Source organism: Diabrotica virgifera, chromosome 7, assembly GCF_917563875.1.
Source record: "Diabrotica virgifera virgifera chromosome 7, PGI_DIABVI_V3a".
In the NCBI taxonomy this organism is placed as follows: domain Eukaryota; kingdom Metazoa; phylum Arthropoda; class Insecta; order Coleoptera; family Chrysomelidae; genus Diabrotica; species Diabrotica virgifera.
The window spans coordinates 168,631,083-168,643,849 of record NC_065449.1 but is presented as its reverse complement, the minus strand read 5'-3'; the positions used below and the strand labels follow the sequence as shown (position 1 = coordinate 168,643,849).

The 12,767-nt window shown below is 33.9% G+C and overlaps 1 protein-coding gene across 1 annotated transcript in view; it reads left to right on the top strand.

The window, feature by feature from the left end:
* LOC114325462 (TWiK family of potassium channels protein 18) overlaps window positions 1-12,016 on the top strand; it is a 962,626-nt gene extending 950,610 nt beyond the window's left edge. Inside the window, exons 8-9 of the mRNA XM_028273543.2 lie at window positions 568-887; window positions 11,928-12,016. Coding sequence (XP_028129344.1) covers window positions 568-636 — 69 coding nt within the window. The 3' untranslated portion in view covers window positions 637-887; window positions 11,928-12,016. The remainder of the gene's footprint in view (window positions 1-567; window positions 888-11,927) is intronic.
* Window positions 12,017-12,767: the final 751 nt, after the last annotated feature.

Below are 12,767 nucleotides of genomic sequence, written 5' to 3'. Positions count from 1 at the left end.
CATTGATAAGACAAAGTATTAATTGGTAAAACTGAAATAATAATTCTTATGATTTATGCGTTTTATTTATTTTGTAAAATTTCTTTTGTTGGCACTGTATACCTATGCCGCTAAACAACACGATAATCTTTTCTCAGAAGGGTTGGCACACAATCATGAATATTTATAAGATATGAATAAAACGTATAAATGAAAATATTTTTATTATTTTACAAATTAATACTTTGTCACAGCCATAAAATGGGCTTATTCCCAACTCAAAATGATCATTGATAGGACAAAGTATTAATTAATTTAATTAACTAATTTGTAAAACTAAAATAATAATTCTTCTAACTTATGCGATTTATTCACTTTGTAAAGATTTTTACCGGCACTGCAATATAATACAGTTTCTATACCGTATTCCTCGGTAGACCGCAATATATAGCAGAAACGCGACGTTAGAACTTATACTATAGTAGCACCAAATACCATTTTAGCACTATGTATATCAAATTAATTTAAATATATTTTATATTAAAAAGTTTTGTTGCTATATTGACCCATTTTTATTTTTCTTTTTAGGAAGACGTAATCAACACAATACAAAGAACAATCCGCACGGTAAAATACGTTCTGCGTTGTAATAGATGACTATCACGGGATCAAAAATACCCATTTTTCGCCAACGCCGGCTAGACCGCCTGCGGATCGTTGGAAACAAATGCAAAACGCACAAAAAATAAAACAGTCGCCATTGGTTGTGACAACAACCCTACGATGGATGGATCGGTCGAACGAGGGGGCCATCACGGATCAAAAAATGTTTTGCCAAAAATTTGGATATTAAGAGGGATTATCAATGAGGCTGGGGAGGAAAATACAGGGATGTGTAGGATGCAATGGTATGGACTTAATGTTAATTTATACAGTATGGAAATTTTAATACTAGAAATTATTGGTTTTTATCTCAGTTGATATAAAGATTTATTACATTTGCTCTGATTGCTGATTGATTTTTGTAAATAAGTCAATATAAAGAGGTATTTGGTATAAAGTAAAAACCAAATTATTGTGTTTAATCACAGCGAAATTTTTTATTGTGTTTAACCTTGGGCCGAAACTCTAATCTTGTAGTTGGCTCCCCTTTATTTGTTTTTATTGTTTTTCTCGATAAATATAAGATTAATGTATTTTTTGAAATTGTTGCATCTCTTCTTCTTAAATCAGGTAATACCCGTTAGTCTCTGTTACTAGGTCTTTGTATCATACCTTATTTTCTCCTTAAATTCTAATAAGTTCTGTGGCCTCAACGAAGGATAAGAGTTTTCTTATTAGTAGTTTTAGGATCTCTTCTGGTTCAGATCTAAGTTGACCAGTGAATTCTCGCCTTAGATCACTTAGTACATATAGACAAGTAAGGATCTGTTTTTAGGTGGATGTGAGAGGTGGCATTCAGATTTTTGCGGATAACGTTAGGTGATAACTTCGTTAATAATAATTGATTTATGCTCCTTCTCAAATATGCCCGGAACATTAATAAAAAAAAAATAAAATATTTAAAAATTTCAAAAAATTTCGTTTTTCTTTTATTTTTTTGCTTATAGCTTTAAAACGATTCATTTTGGAACAAAGTCGTATAGGAATAAAACAAAGATAATCAAATTCTCAATCAGATGCGATTGGTTAAAAATGTCTTAATTTATCACCCTTGCTGCAAAATAGCAATAAATATAAAATAAGGGGGCAAAACAAGCTTGCCCTTATTCAGTGATTTTCCATCACTTAGGTTACACTTAGAACCTTCCTAATTCGCTTAGAAAGTTTTTGTAATGTACTAAAATCGTACACCAAATTTCATTAAAATTGACTTACTAGATTTTGAATAATAATTTTGCAATCTAAACTTTTTTTAAAAAATTAAAATTGTTTAAAATCTTGCACAACAAAAACTAGAACATACAAAGATTTGTTCATTTTTTTGCATATAAAGAAGCACTCTACCTATCTAATGCACTTTACAGAATTGAAATTGGATTGTTTAAGCAGCCTCAGCAATGGTTTAAAATTATAAACAATTTTTTGGCTTATAAACAAATTAGTCCTGTGGCCAGGAGGGCGTGCTACGGGCTCCTTTATTAAGATGGACTTACCCAAGATTTTTATGTATTTTTTGACCCGTAGAACACGATTTTTTTGGGTAACAGTTGATCCGGATGTCGATAAGTTTGTTATAAACAAAGAACTTGAGGAATTACATAACATCGATTTTTCGCAAAATAAACATTTTTTTGTATTTCTTGGGTAATTCTAAGTAAAAAATCTTCTTACAAGTTTTTTCGTAGGATGCATAGTTTTCGAGATAAACGCAGTGGAACTTTCAAAAGTTCGAAAAATTGCAATTTTTGAACGCAAATAACTTTTGATTAAAAAATAAAATAGCAATTCTGCTGACAGCATTTGAAAGTTTAAGTCAAATTATACTGGTTTTAATTATTTGCATTGCTAAAAATTTATTTTTTTATTATTAAACAAAGCTATTTGTTTATAAGCCAAAAAATGGTTTATAAGTTTAAAACATTGCTGAGGCCCCTTAAATAATCCGATTTTAATTCTGTAAAGTGTATTAGATAGGTAGAGCACCTCTTTATATGCAAAAAAATTAGACAACTTTTAAATGGTCTCCTTTTTGTTCAGAAAGATTTTAAAAAATTTGAACTTTTTTAAAAACATTTAGATTGCAAATTTATTATGCAAAATCTATTAGGTCGATTTTAATGAAATTTGGTACACGGTTTAAGTATGTTACAAGTAATTTCCTAAGTGAATTACTAAGGTTCTAAGTGCCACCAAAGTGGTTAAAAATATTGAACAACAACAGGCGTATTTTGCCCCTTATTTTGTATTTATTGCTATATTGCAGAAAAGGTAATATGTTAAGACATTTTTGACCAGTCGTATATCATACAAAATTTAATTATCTTTATTTTATTTCTTTACGACTTTGTTTCAAAACGAATCGTTTTAAAGTTATAAGCAAAGAAAGCAGAAAAAATCGACGTTTTTCGAAATTTTTAAATATTTTAATTTTTTATTAATATTCCGGGCATATTTGAGAAGGAGCATAAGTCAATTATTATTACTGAAAGTGTCACCTAACTTTATCTGTAAAAATCCGAATGCCACCTCTCACATCCAAAAATAGACGTTTTTTCACAGACCCTTACTGGTCTAATACCAATGACATAGTATGTGTCTGCCAGTCACTTCTTCCATTTTGCCCTTTCTGCACAATCATTCACCTTACCTAGTTTGTATAGGTGGTTTCTTAAGCGGTAATCTCCAGTAAACATTTCAGTGACCGTTTTGATCTCTGTTTTTTGTGAATTTTTGCAGTGCAAATTTTTCGTGAGTTTTTTTATTAATATTCTTGATTATTTTTTTAGTCTGGATTTGCTCTTGAGTGGCTCTCGTTTTTTGATGATTCCTCATCAGCCATTTCTAAGCCACGATTTTGCAGATTTTTTTGCGATGCCACAGAATAATAGCGGGCCTTCAAAGATTTCTCTCTAACCTTCTTTTGTCAACATATCTGTCGATTATTCCCATGCACCCGTTCACGACACAACACCCATATTAAAGACAGGACACTTTATTGTCTTTTGCCAGGTTGTTGAGGAAATCTTTACAGTATCTCACCAGTTTTGATTTCGTGAGTGGGCTCTTTACTGCCAGAGTACCCGCTTGGCTACCTGTGCAACTTAGGTTTGGGTTCTCCATCTATTTTTTCATTAATACAGGGCAAAATACAGCAAAAAATTCAGCCTGGAACACGATTTAATATTGACCTAGGCTGTAAAATTGATTTATTATTGTTGCATATTTGCTTAGAAGCTTCATCAGAGACACCTTATCCGGTACCGTGGGCAGTTTTAGATCCATCAGTAAACTATTTTAAGTCACCATTAATACTTAGGACTGTCTGTGCTCTAGATGGTAAAATTGCTTTATATTTTCAGTAAAGATCACTTTTTTGCCATCATATCTGATTTTATTATAAAGATGGATTCCTCAAGTGTAGTCTCAATAGTGTTTGTAGGGCTATTCAATACATCATTCGGCCTCCAAATATTGTTTGATATGAGTCCCTGGATAGTGCCGTATAAGCCGTATACAAGGTCCCTGCTAAATTTAAAAGGGAGTCTCTTTATAGAGTGGTGAGAGAGGTCACACAAGATTGAAAATCCGTCTTTCTCCACCAAACTACGGAACCATAAGGAAATGTTGGTCATGTCACTGATGTGTATAACCAACAGATTATCTTGGTTTCAATCCCCAGCTTTTGTATACAACTCGTCTACAGTTCCAGGAGTCGCTTAGCTTTGTTGGTTATATTGTTAAATTGAGTGCTCAAATTGGGTGTGGAATCCAGGGTTACCCCTAGATACTTGACCTAATTGGGTCTTTCCAGTACCTCTCCAAATCATTTCAGCTTACTCAGTTGAGTAAGGTTGCTCTTATTTGTGAAGGCCACCAATTTAGGTTTGGAAGGTTTGAAAGCATGTCGGATTTAATCCCTGTGCTGGGAAAGTATTACCTAGTCACTATTACAATATCGTCTTTAAAACCCTGAACTCAGATTCCTTGGGCGCTGAGCCCATTAATGAAGACGTAATCAAAGTTACAATACAAGAGCAATCCGCACGGTAAAATACGTTCTGCGTTGTAATAGATGACTATCACGGGATCAAAAATACCCATTTTTCGCCAACGCCGGCTAGACCGCCTGCGGATCGTTGGAAACAAATGCAACACGCACAAAAAATAAAACAGTCACCATTGGTTGTGACAACCACCCTACGATGGATCGGTCGGAAGAAGGCGGCCATCACGGATCAAAAAATGTTTTGCCAAAAATTTGGATGTTAAGAGGGATTATCAGTGAGGCTGGTAAAGAAAATGACGGGTTGTGTAGGATGCAATGGTATGGATTTAATATTAATTTAAACAGTGCGGAATTTTTAATACTGGAAATTATTGGTTTTATCTCAGTTAACTTCCAGATTTATTACATTTGCTCTGATTGCTGATTGATTTTTATACATGAATTAACATAGTAAAGAGGTATTTTTTGTACAATAAAAACTGAATGTTTGCATTTCTTTTGATATATTTTAAGATAATTTTGAAAGTACATATTTTATAATCAAAACGAATTTCTTCATTGCGTTTAGTCTTTTGCCGAAACTCAATTTAACCTTGTTTAATTGACCTTATTATTTGTTTTTCTCCTTTTTCTCCATTAAAGGTATAAGTAATAATGTATAGTTTTTGATATTACCGCTTCTCTTCTTCTTATATTAGGTGCGAGTCCTTAGTCTCTAGCACTTGGTCGTAAAGCCTTTGTATCATACCCTATTTTCTTCTTAAATTCTAATAACTGCTGTGGCCCCAAAGAAGACTAAATATTTTCTTATTGTTCACTATCTGCACCACGGTTTAGTCGCCTTACCTAGTTTGCATAGGTGGTTTCTTGTCTTTAGGTGGTTTTGTTCATAAGTCCTTTTTTCCCTAGATACAGCGGTAATGTTGTTCCCTCTACTGCACTGAGTGGATGATGTTTGACTTTGCGAAAAGTGTTCTTGCTTTCCTCTGAAGACTTTCTATATCCGGTTTTGACCACTTTATATAATAGGAAATGAGTACCTAGCCACGGAACAGGTATAAGTATTTAGTGAATTATAAAAATATCTACTCTTAAGATATGACTTATCTAGCGGAGCAACCATCAAAGCAAGAGTAGGTGGAGGCTGTCCACAGGGAGGAGTTCTTTCACCTCTACTTTGGGCAACCTTGGTAGATGATCTTCTCAAAAATCTGTCCACAGAAGACTTTTACTGTCTAGGATACGCGGACCATATAGCAATCGTTGTCAGGGGCAGGTTTGTCCAGGTGGTGTCTGGAAGAATGCAAGCAGCCCTAAATATAGTTGACGACTGGTGTAAACAAGAGACTGATAGTCAATGCTCAGAAAACACAAATCGTCAACTTCACCAAAAAGACAGCACTACAAGGCCTAAAACCACCGGTGCTGGGAGGAAAAGAGATTTCATTTGCCAAAGAAACAAAATACCTTGGGGTTTATTTTGATCATAGGCTTACATGGAATACTCACATCATAAAAACCACACAAAAAGCTACTATGTCCTTGGGCAGATGTAGAAGAATGTGTGGTAAGGATTGGGGGCTTAACCCCAAAATGACTCTATGGTTATACACAAGGGTTATTAGACCCATGATAACCTACGGCTCGGTGACGTGGTGGACAAAGACGCAGCAAGTGGGAGCAATAAGGCTGCTAGGTAATACACAAAGGCTAGCATGCCTGTGTATTACGGGGGCCATAAAAACCACTCCTACAGCAGCGCTGGAAGTCCTACTGAATCTACCACCACTTCATATCTTTGTGCAGGGCGAAGCCAGATCAGTGATGCACAGACTAATCCATGGTCAGCCACATATAAGCCAGGTGCATGGTGCTGACAATAGAAAGCTAATCGAGGAGTTAAAAGCCGATATTGTGATGGGGCAGCCTATCGATGTAACAGCAACGAGATACAGCTTTGACAATAAGTTTAAAATTAATATACCAGGCAGGGAAGACTGGAAGGAAGGTATACCCATACAGGCGGTTGCTACCTGGTACACTGATGGCTCAAAAACATTGAAAGGTGTGGGAGCTGGCATAGTAGGGACAAATCAAGAAATTCAGTTCCCGGTTAGTCTATCAAAGGATGTCACAATTTTCCAGGCGGAAATAACGGCAATCCATCACTGCGTGGAAGAAATAGAAATGCAGCAAAGAACGTTCCGTTCAGTTGCCATCTTCGCAGATAGTCAGGCAGCGCTAAAGGCACTCAATTCTGTAGAGGTCAAATCTAAGCTAGTATGGGATCGTGTGAGTGCCCTAAATAAACTAGGATATCGTAGCAAGGTTACGGTGGCCTGGGTACCGGGGCACGAAGGTCATAAGGGCAATGAAAAAGCAGATGAAATGGCCAAACAAGGCTCATCAATGCCATTCGTTGGACCGGAACCCTTCTGCGGCGTTGCAAAGGCAGTTAAAAGAACGGCTACAAGAAAGTGGGTAGCTCACAAATCTTTGGAATGGTGGAGGAATTCACCAGGTCAAAGACAGGCGAAACAGTTCACTACAGAACATTCGCCAAAATTTACGGCAGACCTAATAAGCAAAGAAAGGAAAACAGTCAAAGCCATAGTAGGTCTGCTAACAGGGCACTGTAAGCTGAATAGGCACTTAAAGCTGATGGGATTGGCAGATGATGACATGTGCAGATTCTGTCACCTCGAAGAAGAAACAGCAGAGCACATTTTATGTCATTGTGACAGTTTGGCAAATGTGCGGTTATTTGCATTAGGAGAACAAAATCCAACGGCAAATAGCTACATGGAAGATTCAGTCTCGAAGCTATTAGACTTTTTAAAAAGGGTCAGGCTAGAGAAAGTTATCTAGGACTAGAGGGCCACAATAGATCTGAAAAGGTCGCAGTGGAATAGGTCAGAAAGCCACCACTCTAAATCTAATCTAATCTAGCTGTCTTACTCTTCCTACGAATTCGAAAGTTAGTTCGATTCTCATTTTTTTATATTATCAATTTTTCACGCTTGCTTTACTCCCAGATTTTTGTACGTATAATTTTCACCCATTGCCTCGATGTTTTGGCTATCTTGCATATTGAAATCTTTGGGAAGAGAAACCTTTCCGCTGGCTATATTTAGTGCTAAGGCTACCCTTGTCTAGTTAAGAATGCACACTCATAACATTTGAAAAATTTTCTAGAATTTCTAGCATCTGATCTAGCTGTTTTCGAGTCAAAGCTAATAATTTAAAACCATCCGTATACAACAGCTGATTAAGCTTCATCACAACAGTATTGATATTTTTGATACTAATATCTGAGTCGGAGAGCTTATATCCTGGGTTCATCGCTAGACAGAACCAAGGTGGATTCAATGGCTCTTTAAGCGAGTTAATTAAAGTGAATTTTCCTGAAGCAACATGTGAAATGATTCAATCGAAACATCCAACAATTTACTCATCGTTCAAAGTAAATACATGTTCAGGGAACTTCAACAAGGCCATTAATCCCTAAGTTTGGCCTCACGGAGCTGTTGTAAGTCGTTTTTTTACCACAAGAAAAAACACACAGAAGAAGCTTAGTTTTTAATTCAGATATTACATTACTAAAGATTCCAAGTGTAAGTCAGAACACTGATTTTAAATTGGATAAGTTCGAAGTATTCAATTCTCCTAATTTTGACACAGTTGGTAAAAATGCTTCAATTTTCAATCAAAAAAGTTTTGGCTTACTTCATCAAAATATACAATGTATATCAACAAGCATTGAAAAACTAGAGTTCTTCCTGCAGTGCGAAGGTCTACATAATATATGTGTCTGTTTAACTGAGCACTGGAAATCTAAAGAACAACTAGAACTACACAATATAAATAGATTTTCTCTGGCTTCATCTTTCTGCCGTGACCAACGGCAACATGGAGGGTCTTCAAACTGTGTGAAAGAGGGTGTGGTTTGGAAAGAACGTTCTAATATATGTTCTCACTCTGAGAAATATAATTTTGAATTGATTGCTGTTGAAATATACTATTGCCTTTTTAATTGTGTTGTGTTGTGTATTTATCTGCCTGGACGTGACTCTATTGATCTTGTATGTCAAAACTGGATCTAATACTTGATGTGCTAGTCTCCGAAGGTAAGGCTATAATATTAACAGGTGTTTTTAATATAGATTTCAAATCAAATACACTAAGTAGGCAGAAATTGGTAAATGTTTTAGATTCTTATGGCTTAACCGTAACTGTGAATGATTATACAAGAGTAACTGCAACTAGTAAAACTGAAATTGATTATATTGCTACAAACATAAATCACCAACAAAGAACAATGGTTGTGGAAGGTTTTATCTCTCATCATCGTGCGCATTTGTTCCAATGTAACATTAACACAGACAATGATGCCTATATATTCATCCGTTCATATAGTGAAAGGAACATAAATCGTTTTGTTCAAACCCTTGAGTCAACAAATTAGTCAGAGGTATTTAATACAATTTCTGCTGAGGATAAATCATTAGCTTTTTTAAATACTATCCAAAATTACTTTCGGTCCTATTTTCCACTACAAATGTAAACTTAAAAAATGTACATGTTCGAATTGGTTTAAGCAGGAACTGCACAATTTAAGGGATCAGCTAAAACTTTTAGAAACGATCTGTCAGCAAAATAGTAATCTTAGGCCAGTCCTTCATTTGGCAAAGACAGGATATTTAATTAAATTAAAAACAGCTTAAAGTAATCACCTCATGAGACAGTTAAGCGAATCATCAAATAAAATGAAATGTATTTGGCATTTAGTAAACTTAACAGTCGGGAAATAAAATAACTTAAAAGTACCTATGGATGATAATAATAATTTAGCAGACAAATTTAACCACCATTTTTTTGAAATGGCTCCAAAGTTACTTGCCGCTTTGGATCCTACTAAAATAGGTGGGTTTACATCAGCATCAAAAAAACCGTAATAGTTGTTCTATATTTTTATATCCAACTAAGCCACAGAAAATATCTAGTATAGCCGGAAGTTTTAAATCCAAACACAGTTGTGGTTTTGATCAGATTTCCCCTAAGTTATTGAAACAATGCATTCACGCTTTCCCAGATCCACTGACGGATATTTGTAATGCCTCTTTTCAACAAGGAATATTTCCTAGTATGTTTAAACTATCTATTGTAATCCCTTCATTCAAAAGTGGTGATAAAGATGACCTTAACAACTACCGTCCCATAAGTCTCTTATCTGTGTTTTCAAAGATAACTGAAACTCTGGTTTATACTAGAATGAACGCATTCCTAAAAAGGCATAGTGTCTTGCATAATTCTCAACATGGTTTTACATCTTCTAAATCTACAACTACAGCTCTTGCAAATTTCGTCAGCTTAGTGTTGGATGCTTTGGACAGACGAGAGAAGGCGTGTGGTTTATTTCCCGATTTGTCCAAGGCTTTTGACAATTTGGATCATAATTTGTTGCTAATAAAACTTGAGTGGATTGGTATTCGTGGTGTAGTTCTAAAATGGTTTGCTTCCTACCTAGATAATAGAAGACAAAAAGTAAAGATAACATCTAATGGACTTGTAAACGAATCAAACTAATTCGATATCCATTATGGTGTCCCTCAGGGTAGTGTATTGGGTCCTCTACTTTTTATAGTATTTATTAATGATATAGCTTTGGTAACTAATTCACTGACTGGGGTTAACACCCTCAGTTATGCGCATGATACCAACATTCTAGTCACAGGAACATCTGATCAAAATTTGCAAAATAAAACTACACAGATACTATCCACCATCAACAGTTATTTCTTATCCAACAAACTAGTTTTGAATGAAGATGAATCAAAGTATCTGATTTTCACGTCAAATAATTTATTAAACCATCAAACCATTATACAAGCAGCAATAGAGGAAACAGACTGCACGAAGCTGCTGGAGGTCCTTTTAGATAGTAATTGTAAATGGTTAAACCACATTTCTAATTTGAAATCCAGATTAAGTAGCGCATGTTATGCATTGAGAATTCTTTCACGTCTCTTTAATACATCAATAATAAAAACAGTATACTTTTCCAATTTTTACTCAATAGTCAAATATGGCATTGAAGTCTGGGGTTGTACCTCTGAATTAGAGCAGATATTCGTACTTCAGAAAAGAGCTATTAGGATAATGTATAAAATGAAATTTAGAGATTCTTGTAGAGACATCTTTAGACAAAACAATATACTTACAATTCCTGGTCTGTATATATTTTCGTGTATAATGTGTTTAAATTTCAAAATTTATGAATTTAATAAATTTCCATTTAACCACGTTTATTCAACAAGAGTTAGAGACAATCACTTTTTGCTTCCACAACATCGTTTGGTTTTGTTGGAAGGTAGCACACATTATGCAGCCATAAGTTTCTTTAACAAATTGCCAATAGACATACGAATGAATTTATATCAGCCAAACTTTCGGAGGTGTGTACATCAATATATTTGTGAGCTAGAGCCATATTCTAAAAACAACTTTTAAGTATGTTTTATCGTATTTATTAATTTATATACTTTTAAGATGTATGTCTGTAACTTTGACTTGTCTCATACATGTACTTTGTATAATGTCGCATATGATCAATAAATTTGACTTGACTTGACTTGACAATGAGTCCTCCTAGAAAAGGCCCAGGTTAAATGGAATATTTTCAGTTTGTATATTCTTTTCGCCAGGTATTTGGAGGTTTAATTAACTATTTCAATGGGAAATAAGCCACAATTAAATTGAAAAAAAAATTTTTATTATTTTAAATTTTAGTTCTCCACTCCATCATTATATGCATTAAAATGTTCAGTATATTGATTTAATGAACGATATATTAGAAGTGCTCTTGGTAGCATATAACATGTCTTGGTTTGTTTATTTGTACTGCATCTTGATTGTAAATTTAGTATAGTTTCACTCCAAATAATCTCAACTTATCGTCAACCGTCATAATCTGCTAATCAATCGTGTTGTTGTATCGATGTTTTTTTTATGAGTTCCTTTATTTTTAGTGGCTATTAGCATTATATGTTAAGCTTTTAGCTATAAGTAATAAAAAGAAAATTTCTCTGTTTGACTCATTAGGCTAATTACAGAGTTTTTGTAGTAAGAATAATAATCATTTTAAATCGATCAGCAATTGGTAATGATATATATGTTAATAAACAGTACTCAAATCATCATATAAAAGTATAGAATAATAAAATATATACATATAAATGAATATGCTACTCTATTGTTCTTTATTAAATTTTTTTTTCAGGCGACGAGGTATCCAAAGGCAGTCATAGCATTTAGTTTTTTTAAAGGATTTATAACAAGTTGTTTTAATAAAATTTTAAAAAATTAGAATATGTTTTTCTTCCAAATATAAAAAGGGTGAAAATGCTAATGAGTAAAAAAGTTTTAAAAAGCTCTTGTTACCTTTAAAAAGCAACGGAACTTTTTGAAACAATAACGAATTTTTACATAAATCAGTATGTCAAAACTTTGCTTACGGTAATTAAATTCTGTTAACAGTATTAACCAATTATCCATAAAAATGGTATAGTTAAGAAATATTTAAACACTATATCTGAAGAGAATATAAGTTAAGTAGACCAGGGTGGATCTGTTTTGAGGTGGATGTGAGAGGTGGCATTCGGATTTTTGCACATAAAATTAGGTGACAACTTCAATGATTATAAATTATAATTAACTTATGCTCCTTCTCAAATATGCCCAGAACCTTAATAAAAAAATTTAAATATTTAAAAATTTCGAAAAATATCGATTTTTTTCTAATTTCATTGCTTATAACTTTAAAACGATTCATTTTGGAACAAAGTCGTAGGGAAAAAAATAAAGATAAATGTATTGTGTATAATATACACCTGGTTTAAAACGTCTTAAATTATTACCCTTTCTGCAAAATAGCAATAAATGAAAAATAAGGGGGCAAAAAAGAGTGTTTTTATTCAATGTTTTTCAACCACTTTGGTTGCACTTAAACCGTCTTAAACTTTGTTGGACAAGGTTGGACTTAAACCGTCCACCAAATTTCATTAAAATCGACGTAATAAATTTTGCATAATAATTTTGCAATCTAAATGTTTTTAAAACA